Source organism: Mytilus trossulus, chromosome 9, assembly GCF_036588685.1.
Source record: "Mytilus trossulus isolate FHL-02 chromosome 9, PNRI_Mtr1.1.1.hap1, whole genome shotgun sequence".
NCBI lineage: Eukaryota > Metazoa > Mollusca > Bivalvia > Mytilida > Mytilidae > Mytilus > Mytilus trossulus.
The window spans coordinates 47,304,135-47,331,930 of NC_086381.1; the positions used below are offsets into that span (position 1 = coordinate 47,304,135).

The 27,796-nt window shown below is 31.1% G+C and overlaps 1 protein-coding gene across 6 annotated transcripts in view; it reads right to left on the reverse strand.

The window, feature by feature from the left end:
- Positions 1-566: 566 nt before the first annotated feature.
- The window catches only part of LOC134683031 (uncharacterized), a 42,800-nt gene continuing 15,570 nt past the window's right edge, over positions 567-27,796 (reverse strand). For 2 of the 6 annotated variants that reach the window (XM_063542044.1, XM_063542045.1), the window contains exons 6-17: positions 26,818-26,904; positions 24,760-24,810; positions 24,168-24,218; positions 18,700-18,750; positions 15,868-15,972; positions 15,060-15,164; positions 14,175-14,279; positions 12,783-12,887; positions 10,793-10,849; positions 10,258-10,311; positions 8,927-8,980; positions 567-2,334 (exon numbers count right to left, since the gene is read on the reverse strand). In XM_063542044.1, the coding sequence (XP_063398114.1) occupies positions 1,904-2,334; positions 8,927-8,980; positions 10,258-10,311; positions 10,793-10,849; positions 12,783-12,887; positions 14,175-14,279; positions 15,060-15,164; positions 15,868-15,972; positions 18,700-18,750; positions 24,168-24,218; positions 24,760-24,810; positions 26,818-26,904 (1,256 nt within the window). In that variant the 3' untranslated portion in view covers positions 567-1,903. The remainder of the gene's footprint in view (positions 2,335-8,926; positions 8,981-10,257; positions 10,312-10,792; positions 10,850-12,782; positions 12,888-14,174; positions 14,280-15,059; positions 15,165-15,867; positions 15,973-18,699; positions 18,751-24,167; positions 24,219-24,759; positions 24,811-26,817; positions 26,905-27,796) is intronic. The other 4 variants (XM_063542048.1, XM_063542047.1, XM_063542046.1 and 1 more) reach the window with 4 other exon arrangements.

Consider the following 27,796-nt stretch of genomic DNA (forward strand, 5'->3'; position numbering starts at 1 on the left):
GTGCTGCCCCCTTCTTCCCCTTTTGTCAGAAATAATTTTTATCTTTCATCTTACTCATAAAGTGTTAAATTTTAATGAATTGTAGTCAAAATATTCATAAAATTTGAAATGTATGCATGATAACTGCTTAAAATGGGTCATTTTTGATCCTCAAATATGCATTTTTGAGGCAAAATCCAGGGGGACCCGTAACCATGGCAACGGGGGCATAAACAATTTTTTTGTCAACATTTGTTTTGTTAGTTTATCGATAGCTACAAACAGACCAAGTTTCAAGAAAATGTGAGACTATGCGTGCCGTAACTTGGTTGGTGGTTACAGAGAATGGCTATTAAAAAAAAACCAAAAAAAACCCGAACTCTGAGGAAAGTCCCAAATGAAATGGCAACAAAAAGGCTCATACACATCAAACGAATGGATAATAACTGACATATACAGGCATTTCAAAAATGTAGAAAATGGCGGATTGAACCTGGTTTTATAGCTATCTTAACCTTTCACTTGTATTTCAGTCGCATTAAAAGAAAGGTATATCACCAACGCAAAGCACATAAGTAGAAGAGAAAGACAAGAATATTTTTTTATTACAATATCGCAATAACACAACGAGCCATGTCTAATGGATATTACCGAAAATAGACTAAACAGTGAAAGAAATGATTTACAAAGGCAGAAATGAAAGAATACTATTAAGATTATAAACAACGTAAGTACCTAGAATCTTTACATAAAGACCATCGTGTATTATTTGTCAACCAGGTCTTGGTATCTTTCGATGAGCCTTTATAGAAAAAGGACGAAACTTTATTTGACATACCCCTAGTTCTTCAACTTTCTACTCATACACTGGTGATGTTTTACAAAGTCTGAGTAGCAGCTCTAAGCTCTTGAATACAAAATGAGTTGAGAAATGTATATCTCGTTTGTAGTTTAAAAGTTTGAATTTATTATACAGGGACCAACGAAAAAAAGTGTGAATGAAAAATACAGTGACCATGTATGTCAAACTGTTAATGAGACAGTACTCAACCCAAAGTGTAAATAAATTAAACAGGGACTACAGAAGATTGTCCGACAATTCAAAAATCAAAAAGGCCTAAACGAAAACCATCAAGATATGAAAATCGACAAACATGTTTTTGAGATAGGACAATTTGATTAAGATATGGTTACATTCACCTATTTTTTTTGTAATTACAATCCTAATTTTGGTAGACAAATATAAGACATTTGAATTTATATTTTTTAGAAAACACACATTAAAAACCGATACCGTCTCCTGATGTTACATTTAACCTATACATTTAGAACAATTATGGAATGAAACCCTTGCCTCGCACCTACACAAAAATTCCATATTTACTTTTATCCTATACTACTTTTAATTATATAACTCATTTAAATCAGTGTTTCCTTTTTGGTTTAATTTGTATTGCGCAGTCTTTCGTTTAATTTTAATTTTTATTTTAATTTTGTTTGGCCATATTGTTCTCTGTTGATCTTCGAATTATTTGGTTCTAAATTGCCTCATTGATATTTTCTCATCCCCTTTTCTACTCTCATTTCTAGAGTTAAGTAGAAGAAGAGAATTATGTCTACTTACAGCCATTAGCGTTATTTCAGAAATGTAGCATACCATTTTAAGCATTAGTTTTTGGAAACCTGTTTTTGTCATTTTTGCTGTCAATGTTACTAGTTTATATTTTAGCGATAACAATATCTTAAAAGAAGATCCTGTTAGTTACATTGGAAATTTAAACAAAGCAATATCAATTTCTTTTCCCAATTACCCTTCTCATGTACTGATCTGTTAGTGACATGAAAAAAAGATATAATTTATAAATCTTCAGCCGAAACCAGTCCGTCCTACTTCCCATTTCTGATTATATAAGTGTGACTTTATTTACGGTTTTCTTAATTTAAGAGCAATCATAAGTTGTTTTAACCAGATTTGTATATCCTGAGTAGCGTCTACACATTTCATATTAGTGAGCTGAATAGGGATCGAACATTCCTCAACCATTACAATAACAACTGCTGGTAAAAATTCAGCCATTTTCCATGCATCTGGAAGTCTTGCAGATTTCTCTGAAAAAGTTATAACAATCTTTGTCGTTTCGGATACACTCTTGAAACTGTCAATGTCGATTAAAGGAATTCCACAGAGCAATCCAAATTCCCTTTCCAGTACCTCAGCAACTCTTGAAACCCATTGTGATTCAATAAAAGTAATACAGTTCATAAATAGTACATCAAGTTTTGCATCCGCAGAATGTGCTGGCCTGCTAAGGCTGATCTCCATGCTCCGTCTAGTTAAAACTCGTTTATAAATATCTGTAAGAGAAAAAGTTCAATAAAAATAAATTGTTTAAAGTAAATGACATTATCATATTTTCTGTTTGACAGATAATAAAGTAAGTATATGTTAAGAATACCACTTAAATATGTTTTTTTTAATTCTATAGTTACTTCTCTTCTTTATAGCATAACGATAAAAAAAAACCTGTTGGATTGAGAATGTTGCTATATTTTTGCCAGATTTCTAGATGTAGAACTGCTATTGTCACCAACGATTACTCTTATGTGACAATGTAAATTTGACATAACATTTGTGAACACAAAATACAAATTTCTATTGTGCTTGACATTTAGTTTGATATTCAACTGCCATCTCTTTCTTTTTATTTGAAAAATAGATAGGTCTGTTTTAAAAAAGCAAAAGGACTTTTCAATCTATGTACACGGATTACCCTATTCAGATTTATAACTCATTACGTTTTCCGTCTATTTTTTTAAATTCTGAATCTTTCTAACGCATCTGGTGCGGTACATATGGTACCGTTGATGTTATTACTACAACTACTTCAATACCTCTGGTATACAGTTAGTGCCCTAACCATAATCTAAGTAGCCAGTTCTTCGATACTGTCATTAAAATATTGATAATATTTTATTTAAATTTGATGGTATAAAATATAAGAAATTATGAAGGCATGTTTTCCCCTAAGCAAAGTCTGTATTCTTAATCTTTGTGATGGCTATATTTTGAATCATTATTTGTTTTACCACCTTCTCAACGTTTATATATGATATTTCATACTTTTTTAAGAGACTATCGAATTGTGCATCTGGCTCTTTATAGCCATACACCATGTTAATGGAATATAAAAACGACCAGAGACTTTGTTAAATAAAGTTAAATATAATTAAATCAACCAGGATCAGTTTTGATCACCTTCGCAGTATATACATATTCCTATGATATTGCCAATAAAGCGTCAAATGAAATAAACGAACAGACCATGCGACCGCAAAGAATTAAAAGATCCTGAATGTAGCATCAACATAGGCAAATACAAATATTCGTCCTGGTTTTACCAATAATAAAAGACGCGGAGTTGCCCAAGCCTGAACTAATGTTTGATAGTATGGAACTATATACACAACTGTAGTCCTGTACATATATATCATGATGTTGTATGTGATGTTCCACGTTAGGTCTTCATAAATTTATAATTATTTTAAAATTAGCCATTTCAAAAGGAATAAAATCGGGACACATGTAATGAGAAATAAACTTAAAACTACAGACATACACTACTTTTTGACTGAAAATTCAGATAATATGTATGATCAAGGAGATATAAGGTAAAAGCATACAAATCTAAATTCTTTATTCACTAATCTTTGACCCTTGTCCATTCGTGTGATGTGTTTGAGCTGTTGATTTTGCCGTTTGATTAGGGACTTTTCGTTATGAACTTTTCCATGGAGTTCAGTATTTTTGTGATTTCCCTTTTTGCTTGTTTAAAATCCAATACACTGGTAACAATGAATCATTATACAACAATTATTATTCAGTCCATGCGCATGAGAAAAAATGAAAAAGAAAGGGTTAATAGTGGAGACACGCATTTACATTCACCAAGTTCATTAACCTTTTAAAAGTATCAAATAACCTTTACTAGATCTTAGACTAATTAGAGAAATGCAGCATGTAAAATATTCGAACTGGATTTGCAACTTTACAATTATGACTGGCAGAAAAAATCCCACACATCAGGCATTACCAAATACACCTATATTTATTTACAAACTGCTGACATAAGGAAACAAAATTACCAGTAGTTGGCATGATACGGGTTATGTTCTCGTATATTTCATGATGGTGTGATACTAACATCTTAACGGGAAGGATGGTCCATGATTTTTAAATGATGAAGTGTGACGTCCATTTTCGCACATATTTTTGTTACGGGGTCAGCTGAAGCTCTCCTCTGAGTGCGGGACCTTTTTCGTCCAGTTGAAGGCCATTTTGTAGCCTTAGGTTGTTATCTGCTCTTTATTGGGATTGTTTCCTCTTAGACACATTCCCCGTTCGAATTCTCAATTTTATTTTGCAGATGATAAACCACAAGAATCATACGGACAATTTCCAGAAAGAAGCAATGTAGGTAGTTGCAAAAGCAATGTAAATGTCAAAAGATCTGAGGATCATATAACGGTTATTACTGACTACGTTGGCACTTAAAAAGAGCAGGCTAGTTTAGTCGATAGGACACACTATTCATTATGATGTTCCGCAGTTCACTATTTTTTAAAGGGACACAGCTGTAAAATTCATGTTCACCGATTTGACTCAAATTCTCATATTTGATTTATAACATATAAGACGTATATCCAATATACAAAAAGTCTGAAAAAACCCCAGTAAAGGTAGTTCTACAGTCAGAATTTTCTGATTCCAACCAACGTTTTTTAAAGATGAATTTCTCCAAAACTACTCAATGGATTTTAAAAATCTTTAACTCATTTCACAGCTGAAATATAACTCCTTCTTTATCTATAGATAAATTGATTTCTGGTATGATTAATCCCAAGATATAGCTCATTAATTGCAAATAAGTGGTCTTCCAACTTGGGTAAAAATGGCACATTCATGTCAAATGGTATCAGATATTTGTTTTCATCACTTTAATCAACCATACATAAGTTCAAAATCGTGTCTCTGATTTTTGATATATGCCCAAAGTAAAAAGATATGTTGATTTAACTGCATTTTGGACACCTATAAATTCATTTAGAAACAAATTATCCAATAACTGGGCCACAGTATTATAGAAAATACTCCCTTTTATCACATATATCAAATTCAAACCAAACGGGGTATACATAAAGTTTCTATTTTCATTTTTTGCTAACAATTTTTCATTTGTTCTGAGAAATGACATAACAACTGAATTTCCCCCTAAGAAGCCATATTAATGCAACACAAATAAAACAATTCCACTGAGAACACTCTTCGAGTGTTCCGACACCATTATTTTATCAATAAAACCACACACTTTGTGTCTTTGATGCTCTAATACTATAACTTTTGCATTATATGTGCAATGACCAACACTAACTTGACATTTGGCGTGAGTTTGACGTCACAGATTTGACCAACATCTGTGATGTAGTAATTAAATATAGACAAAACCCTGCCTCTGTCCAGACAGTCGAAGATAAGAGAATAACAGGATTGAATAGCTGGATAAATCAATATTTAACATCATTATTATCACTATAAAGAACGATTTTCATTTGTATCATAAAAAGAAATATACTATGAAATTAGCTAGAACATTAAAATTATGCAATAAGAGACATATATATCAAGACCACCCCTTCCTGAAATTAGACTGTCCCACATGATTTTTTGAGTTTTATGGAATTGAAAAATTTCACCTAAACTTAAAATTGATTAAAATGCATGAAACTCCTAACAGAAGACTGATTCAGAGACATATTCTTCATGTTTGTAGTAAGAACCATAAACATTTGTCAGAGACTTACAAAGATACTTTCACACTCTTATACATAAATAGCTTTGTTCATTTTGGTTTGATTTTAGATTTTCTCCTTTTCATATCTTTTCCCTTTTCTCTTATTACTTCCATGTTATATAAATTACTTTTGTTGCAATACACATGCATGATGCAATTATGAGATAAGACCACACTATTTATCTTGTGGTCAGGGATTAACAGCTGGACACTGGTATCAACAGATGAATGACATATTAGCCCCTTCTAAAACCCTATATATCCTATATATTTAGATTAATTACTATGTGCTTTTATTTACATTAGTTCATTATTAATTTACTCTCTGTTGTGATATGATAATGACATTGAGACTTTTACAAACTACAGAATAATACTTACTTCAAAATTATGTAATATTTGAAATATTTTGAAAAATCAGTTACCTATTGTTTCAAAAGACTATTTTACTATCAAAGACTTTTGAATCCGAAGTATATTTTTTAAATAGGTTTATCTACTCTTTGGTAGGACATACTGGTATTTAGTCAATTAAGAGCAACTTAAAGAAGTTAAATCAGGCTTACACTCGGTATGATGCAAACAGTCATTTACATTATCACCACAAATGCAAATTTGCTAAAGAGGCTTTAGCTACGGGATATACACAAACTAAAAATATGATCTTTTTTTTCAATAATTAACATGATTAATGAAAGAGAAATAATGAAAAAATAATTCGATTTAGCAGCTAGTTAAGTTCAATTTTGTTCAAAAATAAGCTACGAAACATCGCTGATGATTTCTCATTTAATAAGTATTCATGTGACCTTCAATTTAACCTATTAGCTAGAGATGGGTTACGCATGTATTAGTCGAGTAAAGCCATTTGAAGGAAACTAATGTCAAAATTGAGACTGAAACGAAGGTGAACCTTTTGATCGACAACAAATCTAGTGAAAAAGATACCGCGGGCATATTATTTTAGCCCTGTCCGTCCGTCAGTCAGTCTGTCTGTCCGACTGTCCGTTTTTGTCATTGCAACTCCTCTGAAACCACAAAACAGAATTTCTTGAAACTTTGTTGATAATAAGGAAATACTATGTAGATGTGCATATCGAAAGGAAATAATGATTCAATTTCTTTTCTATGAGTTACGCCCCTTTGAACGTATTGGCCTCAATATACTACTGCAATAGTTTGTCATTGCAATTCCTCTGAAACCACACAACAGAATTTCATGAAACTTTGTATTTAATAAGGAAATGATATGTTAATGTGCATATCCACAAGAAATTTTTCATCAGTAAGCTGAAGTTGAGTTGAGTCTTTGAACTTAGAAATCTGGTGAGATTTTGTTTATCCAGTGACATTGTGGGGGCATGCTCACAAAGTTCTTTAATGTTGTATTTTTAGCCTTGACATCAATGTTGGTTGGTCTATCAATATACCTTATTTAACATTGTGGCTAAGTTTAATTATATTAGGCCCAGTAGATTAAGTGGAGAAGATTTTTCTAACAGATTACAAACATTTACGAAAATATTGTTAAAAGTTGACTCTGAAGGGCAACAACGCCTTCAGGGGTCAGTTGACAATTTTGGTAATGCAGACTTATTTGTAGATCTTAATTTGCTAGATTTCATTATAATAAACAAAAACTGCAAAATTTGTTAAAAATTACCAATTCAGGGGCAGCAACCCAACAATGGATTGTCTGATTCGTCTGAAAACTCCAGTGCAAATACACATTTTTGTCCCATGTCAGATAAGCTCTAAATTCTTTAGTTTTAGTTTTAAGCCAAAATCTGCATTTTACTGCATGTTACTGCATTTCACTGCATTTCACTGCTATGTTCTAATTTTAGCCAGGTCGGCAATGCTGGTTGGCAGGAAGGGTCGTCGAACACAATCTTTAAAGTAGAAACCCTTATGATGGTTTTGGCTAAGTTTGGTTAAATTTGGCGTAGTAGTTTCAGAGGCGAAGACTTTTGTTAAAGTCGACGGACGATGGACGACGACTGAAGACGATTACGGCGACGCACGACATACGTAAATAGTTATCAAAAGTACCATGATTATAATTTTATACGCCAGACGCGCGTTTCGTCTACATAAGACTCATCAATGACGCTCAGATCAAAATAGTTAAAAAAGCCAAATAAATACAAAGTTGAAGAGCATTGAGGACCCAAAATTCCAAAAAGTTGTGCCAAATACGGCTAAGGTAATCTACTCCTGGGGTAAGAAAATCCTTAGTTTTTCGAAAAATTCAAAGTTTTGTAAACAGAAAATTTATAAAAATGACCATATAATTGATATTCATGTCAACACCGAAGTGCTGACTACTGGGCTGGTGATACCCTCGAGGACGAAACGTCCACGAGCAGTGGCATCGACCCAGTGGTGTAAATAGTTATCAAAAGTACCAGGATTATAATTTTATACGCCAGACGCGCGTTTCGTCTACATAAGACTCATCAGTGACGCTCAGATCAAAATAGTTAAAAAAGCCAAATAAATACAAATTTGAAGAGCATTGCGGACCCAAAATTCCAAAAAGTTGTGCCAAATACGGCTAAGGTAATCTACTCCTGGGGTAAGAAAATCCTTAGTTTTTCGAAAAATTCAAAGTTTTGTAAACAGAAAATTTATAAAAATGACCATATAATTGATATTAATGTCAACACCGAAGTGCTAACTACTGGGCTGGTGATACCCTCGAGGACGAAACGTCCACCAGTCAAGTGATGAGAGGTACTCATTTAACCTTTGGATCAGTTGCGCTAAACAAAAAGAACATAACACGAGACTGAGATAGTCTACAACACATTTATATGAAATTGAGTCATGCGAAAATAATTTCAAATGATAAGCGGAAAACGTATACAGTATTCCAATAGTAATATACATTTATTTCATGTGTAAATTTTTTTGATAAATATTGTTGACTGCAAAAGGAATTGTTAATAAAAGAGAAACGGGTAATTGATAATTATTTAGATGCACAACATGTCCTTAACATACGTACAAGGATAAAAGTACAATGACTTTTGTAACATATAATACCAGTTTTAACATCTGGTTCTTTTATCGATTCAATATTTTGTAAAACCTACCTAGGAGACGATTATCTTCTTCAACGTTGACTCTGATACTCTTTTTGTTTGTTTCTATGAGAAAAAAATCAGTCGTAAATACATGTTTTATCGTTTTATCAAGAGTTGCAAACAGTTGTTAACACAGATATAAATATACTTCTGATCTCTTATTATGATCGCACACCGATGACTGAAAGACCCAATTTATTTTTAATTGATATAAGATGTATCATATAATTGCTACAAAAGACATTTGGTGACGAAACATCCAGCTATGTTTAGTCACTTGAATATACATTACAAGATTGTGGAGGCGATTTCAGTTATTTCAAGATTAAGATTAAGATGAAAAACTTATACATGTGACGCAGTACGGCTTCGTACACTTCAAATCATTTATTTGAAATTTAATGATATTTAATGATTTCATATGATAAGCAGAAATTTTTTTCAGCGTTCAACCAGTTATACACACGTTTATTTCTAGGTATAAACCGTTTTTGTTTTTATAATATTTTACTACTCAAATGAATACTTAAAACATGGTTAACGGTATTGGATTAGAAATTGAATTCAAAAGATATGATCAACATACTTTCGCAGATTAAAACCATGATTTTGATTACTTATAATACTAGTTATAAGATCTGGGTTTTGTATTCGTTCAACATCTTGTAAAAACAACCAGGCAAAAGGCCGTCCTACTCTGATTATAAATTTCTGTGCGAACAATACTCAGTATTTCATACATCTTTATTCATTTTAGCAAGTGTTGCAACAGAAATAAACATGATTCTGATATCCTACTACGATTGTATAACGATTATTGAAAAACCTAATTTTGTTTTCATTTCCTTTTATTGTATCATTATATTGACAAAAAGAACATCTGTTGACGAAAATCGTAGCTGTGTATAGTAATATTAAAACATTTACGTGTGCAGTTCCTGAAATTGATTTCAATTACTATAAAATGTGGCCGGTATATTTACTTTTGATAGGGATACATATAAATCCATTACCCCGTACCACGGCAATAACTAAGGAACGTACGATTTTTTTTAATAATATCAACTCTTATGTATAAAAAAGACATCCGCTGACAAAAGTGCAATCTATGAATAATCCCATTGATACGTTGGATAATAATTTCATCTCCTGTTGCAATAAGACAATAAGATAGATAATCAACGCCGCAAATAAATTTTAAAAAGTGGGTAATGGTATTGTATTAGGAGTTGATTACGATATACTTTTCGAATATTCAATCTCAGGGAAAACATTAAAACATATAATACCAGTTATAACATATATTTCATGTATTCGTTGGACATCTTGTAAAAACTTACCATTCAAAATTATATTTTCTTCAAAGTTGACTTGGATACACTGGTCGTTAGTTTCTATGAGAAAACAAGAATCAATCATCTATACATGTTTATTGTGTTATCAAAAGTTGGAAACCAATTTTTAAAGCAAAAAGATAAACAATTCGGATATCATATTATGAATGTATACCAATGTTTGAAAGACGTTATTTCTTTTTGATTGATATAGATGTATCAAGGTCAATGCAAGAAAAACGGACATCTGATGACAACAGTCGTTGCTGTGTATAGTCATATTAAGACACATTTGTAGTTACTTTTAACAGTCGATTTAATTCACTATAAAATGTGGCCGGGATGTTTGGTTTATTAAGAATACATATATTCCCGTTTGCCCATAGCACCGGAATAACTGAAGAACGTACATATATATTTTTTTTAATAATATCAACTTTCGAAAATAAATTCGCGGAAATAGAGCATATAATTTTGAAAACATATGATACCAGTTATAACATAAAGTTATTGTACCATTCAACATTTTGTAAAGACTTACCATGCAAAAGTCTAACTTCTTCAAAATTGACTTGTGTACTCTGGTCGTTAGTTTCTGCTAGAAAAATATCAGTCATCAATAAATGTTTTGTCGTTTTATCAAGTGCTGCAAAAGAGGGGCGAAAGACACCAGAGGGACAGTCAAACTCATAGATCGAAAATAAACTGACAAAAACATGGCTTGCAAACTTGTTTTAAAGCAGTCAGAAACATTATTCTGATATCATTTTATGATTCTATACCGATGATGGACCTATTTCTTTTTCATTGATAAAAGATGTATCGTTTAATTAACACGAAAGTCGTAGCTGTGTTGTGTAGATTAAATACACTTTGGTTCAGTTTTCAAAGGCCGTTGTATTGAATTTAATAAATAAAACTAATATTTCCCTTGTCTCATACCACTCGAAAAACAGAAGAACGTACAAAAAATATGAATAATATCACACAATTCTATATGAAAACAAGACAGCCTTTTGGAGAAAAATTCATATCTGTGGATAGCAACTTATACGTTGCATAATCATTTCATCCCCTGTTTCAGTAATACAATAATATTATGAAAACCTTGAAACATATACAGGACTACTAAAAACTTAAAATCATTTATATGAAATCAAATGATGGGCAAATAATTCAAAATAATTAGCAAAAAAATAAACGAGAAACGAGAAACATATATTGACCATATCAACCAATGGAAAACTCCGCACAACAGATCTATACACTGGGTCACGCTCTTTTGCAGAGTTTAAATTGTTTTCGATAACTATTTTACGCTACGATTATTTGAATAATTAATAGGTCATTGGTACTGGATAACTAGTTGATTCAAAATATTTCTTCAACATACGTTCGAGTAAAATATGTTATGATTTTATCCCAGGAATAGATAACCTTATCCGTATTTGGCACAACTTTTTAGAATTTTTGGGTCCTCAATGCTCTTCAACTTTGTACTTGTTTGGCTTTTTAACTATTTCGATCTGAGCATCACTGATGAGTCGTATGTAGACGAAACGCGCGTCTGTCGTATTAAATTAAAATCCTTGTACCTTTGATAACTGTTAATATAGATAATGTAATAAAACTAATTAATCTAGATATATAAACTAAAAAATCATTGACAAGTATCAAAAGTAATTCTGCAAGTAATTAATCTAATCAACTTTGTTTATTATAGGGGGATGCCGTGTATTTGTTGTTTATTTTCCTCACGTTTTATCGCGAAAAAACAGATTATCTTGTCAACAATTCTTTAAATTTATCAGGCTATACATCTTTTTTTATTATTTAAAAAAAATAAATTTAGAATCACGGATTGGATATTATATCCCGACCACAGTGTATAGAAAATAAGAAATTTGGTCATTTAATCATTAGATAGAGTAAAAGGCATATAAAGCTCTGAAGAATAAACAAAAAGAACTGGCACGAAGAGAACAGGAAAAAGTGATTCGTGTTCATATTACATGAAAAAATGAAAAAAAAAGACCAAATATAAATCATGTCCATAGGTAAAAGTATGATTTCCAATATTTATATTATGTATATAAATAAGATTTTTAAAATCTGACAGACGATGTGTTAAATCTGGCTTGAATTATGGTAAGTTTTCCATATTAAATTCATCTCCCATAATATCCCTTTATTTTAGCAATAAATTAACCAAACTTCCCAGTAAGTTAAAATTTCGAGTTAAAATGTGCGTCAACAGCGATTTTTGGTATATCAATCCTATTAACGCAGGAAAAGATTACCTCTGTCTTAAACATGCAAAATATAAAACATAGAAAAGTAAACCCTCATTTGGCACCAACACAAGACAGCTCTCAAAGGAATAGCATGTGTAAAATAATTAATTTTGCATTAAATCAAGAAAATAATGACATTATTTTACGCCTTAAATGGGTTGTTTCTTCAAAAGAGTGCCCTGTTGTTCTGAAAAAAAAATAACTCCATGTAAGTAAATAAGTTTATATATATATTACCAGTTTGAACAAATGGATCTTGTATCCGTTCTTTATCTTGTAAACACATATCTTGCCGAAGGTTATCTTCTTCAAAGTTGACTAGGAAACTCTTGTCGTTAGTTTCTGTGAAAAAACACACCTTAATAATGAATAAATGTTTTATCATTTAATCAAGTGATGAGATCAAGTGTTGCATACAGTTGTAAACGCAGATAGAAACATAATTCCGATTTCATATATATAATACAATTATGATTATACATTAATGATGGGAAGACCTTATTTGTTTTCATTTATATCAGATGTATCTTTTTATTGATGAAAGTCACTTTAATTCACTTCTGCAGTTGCTGAAGGCGATTGAAGTCAATATAAAATGCGGTCTGTATCTTGAGTTTTGTTAAGATTCCTCATATTACTATTGTAAAACAGCACTGGAAAAACTAAAGAACGTACGAGCAAAAAAATAAATAAATATCAATCACTTGTTAATATTAAAGACAAACTGTTGACGAAAGTCCTACAGATATATGAATATCAACATTGATACGTTTGACAATCGTTCATCCCCCATCCAAGAAAGAATATGAGATTATGATAAAAACTTATCATATCAAGCAAAAAAAAAAAAAAAAAACCCAACCAGGAACCCGCCTCTCCACCAAAAAATATTTTTTTCTAAAAGCAAAAACAAAACAACAAATCACGATAAAAGAATTTAAACCTGAAGCAGTTTTGATTCGCACACTTCAAATCATTTGATATGTGAAATTCAAAAGTAAAATCTCAAAAATACTGAACTCCGAAGAAAATTCATACAGGAAAGTCCCTAATCAAATGGCAAAATAAAAAGCTTAAACACATCAAACCAATGGATAACAACTGTTATATTCATTACTTAGTACATGCATTTTATATGCAGAACATGTTGGATTAAACCTGGTTAAAGCTAGCTAAATCTCTTACTTGTATGACAGGCGCACCAAATTTCATCATATTGACAACGATGTGTGACCAAAACAAGCAGACATAACAGGTTAAAATGTAAAAAATAGGGGTACAGCAGTCAACTTTTTCTAATAATATCAATCACTATGAAAACACTCAAACATTTAACAAAGCAACAAAAGGGCATATAGACCCAGCATATTAGCAAAAATGCAGGACAAGAATATACAAATACCATGATATGTAAATAATTTTCAAAGATTAGTAGAAAAATTCTCAGCATAACATCAGTTATAAACAGTTATTTCAAGGTTTAAATTGTTTTGATAGATTGTTTACGCCACAAATGAACTGTTAAAAAAAAGAAATGACGATGGGTATTGAATAAGAAGTTGAATTAAAAATATTACTTTTGAACATACGTTCGCGGAATAAAACATTGATTTTGATAACATATTATACCAGTTATACCATCTGGTTCTTGTATCCATTCAACATCTTGTAAACACTTATCAGGCAAAAGGCTATGATCTACAAAGTTGATACTGATACTTTGGTAATGAGTATCTGTGGGAATAAAAATCAATCATCAATAAATATTTTTTCGTTATATCAAGTGTTGCAAACAGGTTTTAAAGTAGATAGAAACATAATTCTGAAATCATATTATAATTGTATATGGATGATGGAAATACGATATTTCCTTTCATTGATATAAGATGTCTCATTTCATTACAAATAGAGGAAATCTGTTGACGAAAGTCGTAGCTGTTTATTGTCATTTTAATACATTTGATCAGTTTGTGAACGCGATTTTAGTCACTTTAAATAATGCCGGAATATAAAGTTTGTTAAAGAGATCTGAAATTCATGTTGTCTGACACCACTGAAAAAAATAGAGAACGTACAAAAAATATGAGTAATAACAAACAATTGTATATAAAAAAAACAGATGTCGACCAAGGTCCTACAAGTGGATAGCAACCTATACTTTGCATACTCGTTTATCCCCTGTTCCAATAAGACAATTATGAAAATTATTTATCATATACAATGTTCACAACTGTTAAAAACATTAAAATCATTAAATGTGAATTTGAATGATGTGCAAATAATTTAAAAAAGGGTCCAAAATAAAAACGAAAAAACAAGAAACAACTGAACAACTGGTCTATACACTGTGTCACACATTTATTGCAGACTTTAAACGGTTTTTGATAAATTTTGTATTTCACAATTAATTGTAGAAATAATCTTTAGTTTATAATGGATTAGGAGTTGAATTCAAAATATTTCGTCAACGTACGACCGAGGAAAATATACAAAGATTGTGATATCATATATTACCAATTTGAACAACTGGATCTTGTATTTGTTCAACATCTTGTAAAACCCTATCATGCTGAATGCACTCTTCTTCAACGTTGACCTTAAAACTCTTGTCGTTAGTTTCTGTGAAAAGATAAAAACTTAATCATAAATAAATGTTTTATCTTTTTATCAAGTGATGAGATTGATTAAGTGTTGCATACAGTTGTAAAAGCAGATAGAAACATAATTCTGATTTCATATATATAATAAAATTATGATTGTATGCCAATGCTCCTTTTCATTGATATAAAATGTCTCATTTCATTACAAAAAAGGAAATCTGCTGACAAAAGTCGTAGCTGTTTATAGTCATTTTAATACATTTGACACCACTGAAAAAAATAGAGAACGTAAAAAAATTATGAGTAATAACAAACAATTGTATATAAAAAAAAACCCAGATGTTGACAAAGGTCCTATAAGTGGATAGCAACCTATACTTTGCATACTCATTTTATCCCCTGTTCCAATAAGACAATAATGAAAATTATAAATCATATTCACAACTGCTAAAAACTTAAAATACCAAATGCGAATTTGAATGATGTGCAAATCATTTAAAAAAGGTAGCAAAATAAAAAAATAAAAAAACAAGGAACAACTGAACAACTGGTCTATACACTGTGTCACACATTTATTGCAGACTTAACACGGTTTTTGATAAATATTTTACATCACAATTATTTGTAGAAATAATCTTTAGTTTATAATGGATTAGGAGTTGAATTCAAAATATTTCGTCAACGTTTGACCGAGGAAAATATACAATGATATCATATATTACCAGTTCGAACAACTGGATCTTGTATCTGTTCAACATCTTGTAAAACCCTATCATGCTGAATGCTCTTGTCCTCAACGTTGACCTTAAAACTTTTGTCGATAGTTTCTATGAGAAAGATAAAAACTTAATCATAAATGCTTTATCTTTTTATCAAGTGATGAGAAAAAGTGTTGCATACAGTTGCAAACGTAAATAGAAACATAATTCTGATTTCATATATATAATAGAATTATGATTGTATGCCAAAAGAACTTATTTCTTTTTCATTGATATAAGATGTCTCATTTCCTTACAAAAAAAGAAATCTGTTGACGAAAGTCGTAGCTGTTTATAGTCATTTTAATACATTTGATCAGTTTCTGAAGGCGATTTTAGTCACTCTAAAATAATGCCGGAATATTGAGTTTGAGTAATAACAAACAATTGTATATAAACAAAACCCAAGATGTTGACAAAGGTTCTTTAAGTGGATGGCAACTTAATGCTCATCAACTTCGTACTTTATTTGGCCTTTTGAACGTTTTTGGATTTTTGGATTCGAGCGTCACTGATGAGTCTTTTGTGGACGAAACGCGCGTCTGGCGTATATATAAAATTTAGTCCTGGTATCTATGATGAGTTTATTTACAACCACTGGGTCGATTCCACTGCTGGTGGAGATTTATTTCCCCGAGGGTATCACAAGCCCAGTAGTCAGCATTTTTTGTGCCGAATTGAATTATCATTGATATGGTTATATTTAATAAATTAACCGTTTACAAAATTTAAAATTTTTTTCGAGCGTCACTGATGAGTCTTTGTGGACGAAACGCGCGTCTGGCGTATATATAAAATTTAGTCCTGATATCTATGAGGAGTTTATTTATACGTTGCATAATCATTTCATCCCCTGTTACAGTAAGACAATAAGATTAAGACAATCATAAATCATACACACGACTGCTAAAAACTTAAAATCATTTCTATTAATTAAAATGTGGTGCAAATAATTTCAAATAATAGCAGAAAAAGTGAACAGCATTCCACCCTTAGACACCTATTTATTTCAGAATTCAAACGACAATGCAGCACACACAGAAACTAACTATAAGATAACGACTGCCATTTTCCTGTCTTGGTACAGGACATTTTAAGAAAAAAATGGAGGGCTGAACCTGCTTTTGCGGCTAGCGAAACCTCGCGCACTGTTACGGCAATGTTAAATATAACTCTAAAACGATAACACTACATGACATGACTACAGTACAAATAGATGCAAGAACATTACGGACAGAGAAATACAGAAATAAACTAACAACAGGCCATTTCGACATGGTTATAATTATCAAAGGTACCAGGCTAATAATTAAATACATTATACGTGCGTGTCGTCTCATAAGAACATAAGTGATGCTCATAAAAAAGAAAGCCAAACATTACAAAGATGAAGAGCATTGATGACCCAAAATTCCAAAAAGTTCTGCCAAATACGGCTCAGGTTATTTATGCCTGGGATAAAAAAAGTATTTAGAATAAGTCTTTTGCAAAACGGTAAATTTAAAAAATAAATGACTAAATAATTGATGTTCATGTCAACACCGAAGTTGTGACTAACCGTAGAATAAAAACGAACATGTAAAACCGCCTAGGACATCACATAAAACAGCAAAAACAATAATTCATTAACACACGAAAATAACGCTAAAAAAGTGACGTCACAGGTAAATTTCTCATGTTTCTAAAATATAGATACAGTTCAAAACCAGGTTTGTAATAATGGTATTTGATGTATAATATAACAATTACAATTTTATTAATAAAGAATTGTGTTAGTATTTAGATATATAATTGTTTTATCTCTTCACAATATTTTTGAAGGCCATCTTTTACTGTAGAAAGAATAGTAGGCAGTTCTTTCGAACATTTTGATGATTCAGCTATGCTATTTAACTTTTTTAAACAGTTGTGTCTAACTTAATGAAATGTTGCTTATATAAGCTCATGCCAACATTTTCATTAGTTTTATACTAAACTTCATGCATGTATGTATCATTGCATAAGGTTGCACTATTTCAGGTTATCTCGATTATAAACTCATTCATCAAGGAATTGATATAGAATCATTTAGCGTTATCAATTTGCTTTATCTTAATTATTATTATTTTGATACCTGTGTATTCAATGAGGCGTTTCTTTTTCTTGCAGTACGGAGAAAAAAATATACACATAGTCAGATGAAAAATGCATATTTGTTTCTTCTGTTTACCCAGGCTTTTATTTACAGTTTCTAAAGTGATAATTCAATGAATTTATGTATGGAAAGGAAAAGTACCGGTATTAAATAATAATCTACAAAAGAAGCCATAACAGACATTGAAACATAACAAGTAGCAGAGAGTCTGCACCATTTATTTGCATCTTTTCTGATTTTCCTTCTGTGAAAAAAACATTTCAATGCTTAGAACAAAAAGAAATTCAATGAAAGCAAAGTGTTTTTAAGATATTGGAGTAGATGAAATACAAATAAATATTGGGTAGCATGTAAAAGTTAAAAAAAATATATAAAAAAGTAACATCTGGACGTTTTATTATAGTTTTCCGATGATAAAACAAGTTATTTCATACATGTCATATTTAAGAAACAGATGAATATTGGATATCATGTAAGATTACACTTCCAAAATCATATCACATGAATTGCATGGATGAAGCTTCGGAGTGTTGTCAAAAACGAGAGAGATCAGGGTGGTAGTGAATGAAAGACAAGATAAGACTAAAAAATTGGACAATAATGCAAAATCAGGTATAAACTAATAATTTATAAAAGAAGCCATAACAGACATTGAAACATACCAATAAACGGAGAGTCTGCACCATTTATTTGCATCTTTTCTGATTTTCTTTCTGTGAAAAAAAGATGTCAATATTTAGAACAAAAAGAAATTCAATATAAGAAAAGTGTAATTAGAATATTGGAGTAGATGAAATACAAATAAATATTGGGTATCATGTAAAAGTAAAAAAAAATATATAAAAAAAAGTAACATCTTAACGTTTTATTGCAGTTTTCCGATGATAAAACATGTTTTTTCATACATGTCATATTTTATAAACATATGAATATTCGATAGCATGTAAGAAAACGATTGAAAGTTAATAAGTAACATATTAACGTTTTATTGCAGTTTCCGATGATAACATATGTTTTTTCATATGTATGTCAGATCTGATCATATTTAAAAAAATTCTTTTATGTATTTAGCAACTAATTAAAACAACAAATACAGCCAAAACACTTTTCAATGGGTTTACAGATTAGATTTTATTTTATTTAAAGTGCAACCTGATACAATATACATAAAATTACAATTACATTTCAATACATTAGCAATAGTATACCATATCGGCCAGCCTTTAGAGGCTTATGAAGCACTAACAATATTCATACAAGATTATAAACATACAAAGAATATATATTAACTCGATTATTCATTCTGAGATCTGAGGTTGTTTTAAGTTTTTATAAAAATATTTCTCTCTTTTTTAGTGTTTGTTCTTTTACATCATTGCATAAGTGGTGGTTTTAATATGTTAATTGTGAAATTCTCATTTAAAATAGATCTGTAATAATATAATATGTATAATTTGAAAACATTTTAAGCTGAAATTGCTTCCCTTAAAATCAAGAGCAAAAATAATTTAGATGATGAATTCAATTAAAGTATGCATATAAATTTTCGGTATGTGTTCAGTACTAGGTGCTGTTTGCACAAATTGTTTCAAATATCAAATCAATTTCAAAATATATCATAAATGAAAGGATAAAAAGTGGATGTTTTTCATATGAAAGTGTATGTAACATATCAATATGAGTTGCTTCCCTTAGCCACAGAGAAATGTTATTTTGATACATGTATATTGTCTTTTTTTTTTATTGTTATGTTGCATTTTTCTGTCATCATCTGTGTATAATGTTTAAAATCAAATTAGTGATATAGAAAATAGCCCAGGAAATATCAAAATACAAAAGGTATAGATATCTTATGCCAATCAACTTATATTATATAAATGCAAACTTATATTATATAAATACAGTAATACTTTTCTTATAAATGCTGTTTACAATATTTCTAAGTAATATGATACTTAAAATAGAAAAAATATAAATATAGCATGGCATTTCTACTAAGCTCATATATTATAAATTAATAGATGTCATCATTATGGCTATTTCACTACCTTTAATTATGGAACGCCACGACTGCCTTATGTTAATAATCAGCATAATACGCAGTGTTCACATCATTATATGAAGTGATCACAGCATTATATGTAGTGCTCACAACATTATATGAAGTGATCACAGCATTATATGCAGTGTTCACAGCATTATATGCAGTGTTCACAACATTATATGCAGTGTTCACAACATTATATTAAGTGCTCACAACATTATATTAAGTGCTCACAACATTATATTAAGTGTTCACAACATTATACGTTTTTTGTTGTATGATGAGATTGATGTATGATGAGATTTATGAATGATGAGATCATTCGGTAAACTTCGTTTTTTAGCGGAAATTACCGAAAACATAATTGGTAAATTACGGTAAATTAATGCCCAGCAAACAAATTTAAACAGTTATTATTATATATGTGATCATTAAGGCAGTATACAATATTTAAAACGGATTGAAATAAGTAAATTAAGAAGTATGATCAATTTAACCCAAGTTTATTCCACACCATGCAGGGCATTTTAAACTTATTTTGAGGATTAGTTTCACCATATTCACAACTTAATATGTATATATATTTACTAGAACACATCCGTGATATCGCGGGTCTGTGACTGAATTAAAGAATATAACTATGCGTAAGCCTTATTTTAGTATTGGTATTGTCATCTGAAAAAGTCATGCCGATTATAAGATGAAGTTTTCTCTGCTTTTAACATCTTTCTGTTTGAACCCGTCGACCTGGAACTTGTCAATTTAATATTGGTGTTATTGATTTTGTTTGGAAAACAAAAGTCTCTGGAAAGGAGTATTTTTTAATCAACAGTTTTGTCCTTTATGAGTTATGAATAAAATTGAATCTTTGATTCGCTGTTTAACGTCTAACAAATTGAAAACTGTACATGCTGTACCTATACGCCTTATTTTAAGTCCAGATTTTTATTATTCGTATTGCCATCTTAGAAAGTCATACTGATTAAAGTACTACAATCGGGAACAATGTGACAATGATTGAATTAAGTAGTATCAACCCTGTGATTACGACCCGTGTATATAGCAAAACCTTAAATACAGCGTTTCGTGGTACTCCTGTCAGATGCGTAACGTACAGATTATAAGTTATATGGTTCGCTACTGACCCCCTACGGATCCATAGAGGGTTAGTAAAATCCATAGGGGGTGAGGCCGGAGGCCGAGTCCCCTATGAATTTTATTCACCCTCTATGGATCCGTAGGGGGTCAGTAGTTAACCGTATAACGAATTTATCGGACGCTGGACTTTTCTGCGGCGTTTTGTTGAAAAATAAACAACGAAACGCAACACCATTAATAGATGACGTCGCCATTAACGCTTCATAAACCCCCTATGAAACCTACTAACCCCCTACGGTCTCATAGGGGGTCACCACGTGACGGCGTTTAACCAATCACAACGTGATAATTCATCTATGGTCCGATAAATGTAATAGTTAACAGGTGAATATATTATTGGTATCGATTCCACCCGGAACTTCTTAATTATTGGCAATATTAATTATGTAGAAAACAAAAGGGTCTGGAGTGATGTTATTTTTAATCAACAGCATGGTACTATATTAGTTATGTATACTCTCAGATCGGTGCTTATAGTGTCTTTTTATTGTTGGGATATACAAGTACCCGCCCACATGCACGTTCACTCTATTTTCTTGTTAGATCATATGTATTTATATTTGTACCCATCTAATGAGTTAATATAAAAAAGAAGATGTGGTATGATTGCCAAATGAGACAACTATCCACAAAATACCAAAATGACACAAACATTAACAACTATAGGTCACCGTACGGCCTTCAAAAATGAGCAAAGCCCATACCGCATAGTCAGCTATAAAAGGCCCCGATACGACCATGTAAAACAATTCAAACGAGAAAACTAACAAGCCTTTTACAACTGATTTTCATAGTTCGTTCTTATGTTGTTCTGTTACGCCACTGTCCCAGGTTAGAGGGAGGATACCAACATCCCGCTAACATGTTAAAACCCGCCACATTTTGCATATATGTGGCCGTCCCAAGTGAGGAGGAGCCTTTATTTCAGTGGTTGTCGTTTGTTAATTAATGTGTTATATACATGTTAGTTTTTCGATCGTTTGTTTGTACATAAATTAGGAATATTTTTCGTTTATCATTTCGGGGCCTTCTATAGCTGACTATCCGGTATGGGATTTCCTCATTGTTGAAGGTTGTACTGTGGCCGTTTAGCTGTTTAAAATTTCTGTGATGTCATTTTGTCTCTTGTGGAAAGTTGTTTCATTGGCAAGCATACCATTTTTATATATATATGTACCGTGCAAACTGACGAACAAACGTAGTAAACGTTTTATTCATCCCCACAAACTCAATTTTCATAAGAGATGATAACTTTAAATGAAAATCTTAAACAGGGTCTTGAAAGGGTAAATTTTTCTATGAAAGTTTAAATTTCTATATAAGACTGCTGATCATATTTAGAAGACAATCTTAGTATTTGCCGTGCTAAAAAGCTTGTAAAAAAATGGAATAATTGATGTAAAGTTATGTTTAACACCTACAGTGAAATGCTTTAAACTGCATTTTCCATATCTGTTAGATACTTATTCATGTAAAAATGCCAAATTCTGAAAATCGATGCCAAAAATGACTCTATCATGACATATATAAGCTAGCGTAATATGGCACCTATGTGTTATAGAAAGCTGACTGTTTTATTTAAAAGGTAATTAAGCTTTTTAAAACTGAGTACGGACTATAAAGTGGCACCTTGCTAAATTTCTTCAGTAGGAAATGAACTCGAGAATATATCATACAAATTTTCCTACGATATTTCATTAAATAAACTTTTTATTATTTAACTTACATTTTGCAATTCGTATTTCTTACGACGAACAGAACTACTTCAATCATTCACCTCTCAGTTTCATCTTTTCCTTACTTATTTCAATCAGTTTTAAATATTGTATGCTACCTTATGATAACATGATTTTAATAACTTTTTAAATTTGTTTGCTGGGCATTACCGTAATTTACCAATTATGGATTCGGTAATTTCCGCTAAAAACGAAGTTTACCGAATGATCTCATCATTCATAAATCTCATCATACATCAATCTCATCATACAACAAAAAACGTATAATGTTGTGAACACTTAATATAATGTTGTGAGCACTTAATATAATGTTGTGAGCACTTAATATAATGTTGTGAGCACTTAATATAATGTTGTGAGCACTTCATATAATGTTGTGAACACTGCATATAATGCTGTGAACACTGCATATAATGCTGTGAGCACTGCATATAATGCTGTGATCACTTCATATAATGTTGTGAGCACTACATATAATGCTGTGATCACTTCATATAATGCTGTGAACACTGCGTATAATGCTGATTATTAACATAAGGCAGTCGTGGCGTTCCATATTTAATGTTTGCACAACAAACACATTGTATATTGTAAAAATAAATATTATTTGCTATGTTTTTCAAAATTTCTTTTGGTTCTATACACTGTGCACCACACTATTAATATACTTGAGTCCTTATATGCTTCTCTTTTAGGCGCATGAGCAAGTTATTATTCTTCAAGATATACCTTTCATGTTCTACATATAATAATGAAATTTACTGAAGTGAGTTTGTGTCCATGTGTAGGGGAAATAATCAACACTAATTATCTCCCCTGTCCCAAGTACTATTTTTTAGACAAAAAGCAAAATAGTAAATTCTAATAATATTAAAAAAATCATACAAGTGATAAAATAATAAGTTATTTTACGGATAGTAATATTACATTCTATCAATAGACTGTTACTCGATAACTTTAATGACACTTGAGAAACCTACAAGTAAATGTTTTTTTCTTAATTTCGTCATTACCAATCCAGAATCATATCACATGAATTGCGTGGATGAAGCTTCGGAGTGTTGTCAAAAACGGGAGAGATCAGAGTTGTAGCGAATGAAAGACAAAATGAGACTAAAAATTGGACAGCAATGCAAAATCAGGTATAAACTAATAATTTATAAAAGATGCCATATAAGACATTGAAACATACCAATAAGCGGAGAGTCTGCACCATTTATTTGCATCTTTTCTGAAGTCTTTTCTGTGAAAAAAACATTTCAATATTTAGAACAAAAAGAAATTTAATGAAAGACAAGTGTAATTAGGATATTGGAGTAGATAACATACAAATAAATATTGGTTATCATGTAAAAGTAAAAAAAAAGTATGAAAAAAAGTAACATCTGGACGTTTTATTGCAGTTTTCCGATAAAAAAATATGTTTTTTCATACATGTCATATCTGGTCATATTTAATTTTTTTTTTTATGTATTTAACATCTAATTAAAAAACAAATACAGTCAAAACACTTTCCAATGGGTTTACAATAGACTGTTACTCGATAACTATAATGACACTTGAGAAACCATCAAGTAAATGTTTTTTTCTTAATTTCATCATTACCAATCCAGAATCATATCACATGAATTGCGTGGATGAAGCTTCGGAGTGTTGTCAAAAACGGGAGAGATCAGGGTTGTAGCGAATGAAAGACAAAATGAGACTAAAAATTGGACACCAATGCAAAATCAGGTATAAACTAATAATTTATAAAAGATGCCATAACAAACATTGAAACATACCAATAAGCGGAGAGTCTGCACCATTTATTGGTATCTTTTCTGATTTTCTTTCTGTGAAAAAACATTTCAATATTTAGAACAAAAAGAAATTTAATGAAATTAAAGTGTTTTTAAGATATTGGAGTAGATGACATACAAATAAATATTGGGTATCATGAAAAGTAAAAAAAATGTATGAAAAAAGTAACATCTGGACGTGGCATATTTGAGATATTATGTTTATATATGTTTTTTTTTCAACGAAATGCATTTTCTCGTTTTCATCTCATATTAGGGCCGATGAGATGATAACGAGAAAATGCAAAGTTTAGATGTAACATAAATAATCTATTCATCGCTATTATGTATATTTTTGAAATATTAATTTATACAAATTCCCGCAAAAAATTTAACTTATGTAATGATAATGTATTTTCTTTTTTGGTACTACTTTTTTGACGCAGACTTATTTGATATCAATATGTGGTCACAAAGCTTATTAATTCATTTGAAAAAAAGTTGCCTCAACTGATCATCCGGCAATTATGGCGAACACCATTTTCACCGTTTTAAAGTCAATGTTAAGTGGTAAATTGATGTTTCATTAATAATTTGACTTGTTTCTTCTTGTTTTTCATTTTCAGTATTTTAATTTTGATTAAATGTCCAGTAATTTATATTAGGAAAGTCAAGTTAAAATGTTCCAAATTGTTGTGTTCATGTATTTTCCTAAAACTTAAAGTTTTCTATGTTTTGAAGCGTTGTCTCTAGGTCGAAATCAGAGTCCTATGATTCCGATGTGTTCAAGACTGATCATTTGGGGTGTATTTTTAAAGCAGACGAAGAAATGTGCATATACTGTGTAATTTTTCGATTGAATGTGAAATTCAGACAAAATATCGTTTAAAGAAAACCCCACAATAAATGTAATATGGCTACCGAAGGTATACAACAAAATGACAGTGACATCAGTCATAACATAAACTTACCCAAGGCTTATACAGAAGCAGTTAAAGCAGGTCTTATACCTAAAGAACTATCTGAATGGTGAATCTCATGTTAATTCTGATGAAACGCTCAGTTCTGTAAAACCTGTATTTATTCTGGTATTTCACCTCTTTGGTGATGTGAAACCAAGTCAAGACCGATACCTTACACACCTCGAACTTTACCAATTCATTGACTCATTTATACAAAAGAGCCATCTGAAAGGTCTTAAAGGTATGTGGCGCATCTACTCAGATTCTGATATCGACAGAGAAACTTAATCGCCAAAAACATCACTGTACGTAACAAGCTAATCAATGTATACAGTACTAACCCAAAATCAAGCGAATAGTCCTCCCTCAACAACTTACATTAGAGTAAAAGTCGTCCCTTGTTCTGTTGATGACGTTCATATCTTGAGAGCAATTGAAAATGAAGGCAAAGGTAATGTACACACAATATCTAGAGAAAAACTTCATGTAGATGGGTTGCTCCAAAACTGCCAAACGGGGAACGTATTCTACTTTGTGTGACCCATTGGAAAAAACCCTACCAAAAACACATTAAAATAGGAAAATACAGGGCCATGATCTTCTATATAGATTAAATGCCATCATCAAATGACAACCTGGTATGCAACAAATGTTTACAAAATGGTCACAAATTTAGAGAATGTTAGAACGATTGGGTCTGCAAGAAGTGCAAGTTCCAGGTCATAAGCAGGCAGATTGTCCAAGTTTTGATGCTCAAAACGAGGAAAGTGACTATATGCCTCACGATTACGATAAAAAAAACAACAGCTCATCTGAAAGTGAAACAGACAATGTTGGATCAAATACAGATGATCTACTAGAAGTAAACATAGAAACAGAAGTAACTCCACTCAACCGCTTTAATATACACATCTCTTGCAATTTTCGTTCAGTTCATAGTTAACTTTCTAATAAGTTATCGAAAACTATCAGATTGAAGATACGTAAGCTTTGTACAACCATCACATGGTGGCATTTGGCTAACAGTTAACTTCATTTACGAGAAAAGAAATTAATCGGAAATTGAAAAAATACCTTCACGAATAGAGATAATTCTTACTTTTACTTTTCCGATACAATAACACCAGTAACGCCAGTAGTATAATCGACAATATTATTGTACTGCAAACAGCTATCACAACTTGCGCTAAAAATAAAGAACAAATGCAGAGAGTGAATGGAATATCTGTTTAAAACTAAAGAAGATACCAGGCTAATAATTAAGCATGCAGACTGATTAAAGGAGTAGGTTCAGTAAGACCCCTTTTTGGCCCCAAAATATAGCAGTTTTACAAAATTGTTAAAACGTAAACTTTTAGTTATTTATTTGAAAGTAGAATGTCTCTGCTACATAAATATGGTCTGTTTTTGACAATACAATTCACATATATCGTGTACTAGCATCATTAAGTCATGCTAAATTACTTTAAGCATTTTAGTTAAATTTTAGACGGTTCCCGTTTAAATAAAAGTGCCCGCATTCGTGTTCATACATAATATTGAAATGTAAGTTGTATTTGATGACAATACATAACATAAACAAAGGTTGAGGATGAACACTGATGCGGCCACTTTCAATTTTGACCAAAAACCATCCGAAAGTGACGTTTTTTGGCATATTTTATAGATTTTTAATATTTCAGCTTGAATCGGAGCGTTTTTAATGAATAAATCAGCTAAAATCTTTTACATAAACTAATTGAATCAATTGAAATAGACACTTGAATGTTTAAAAAGTGTCCAATTTGTTTCGTTAGATGAACCTGAAATTTGAGGCCAAAATCGGCCCTTACCGGACCTACTCCTTATATCATTCTTAAAACTACGATATACATATAGAACATAACATCTCTTAAAACGATATACCAAAAAAATGGTAGATGATACAAAACATAGATGGATACAGTGAAAATATATGAACCATAAGGGATTAAACAATATTCAAACCTAGATCTTAAACCAGAGAAATAGCTGGTTGGTGAATAGGATAAGTGTCGTTCGCTATACATGTATTACTTGCTAATCAAGGTTCGATGATA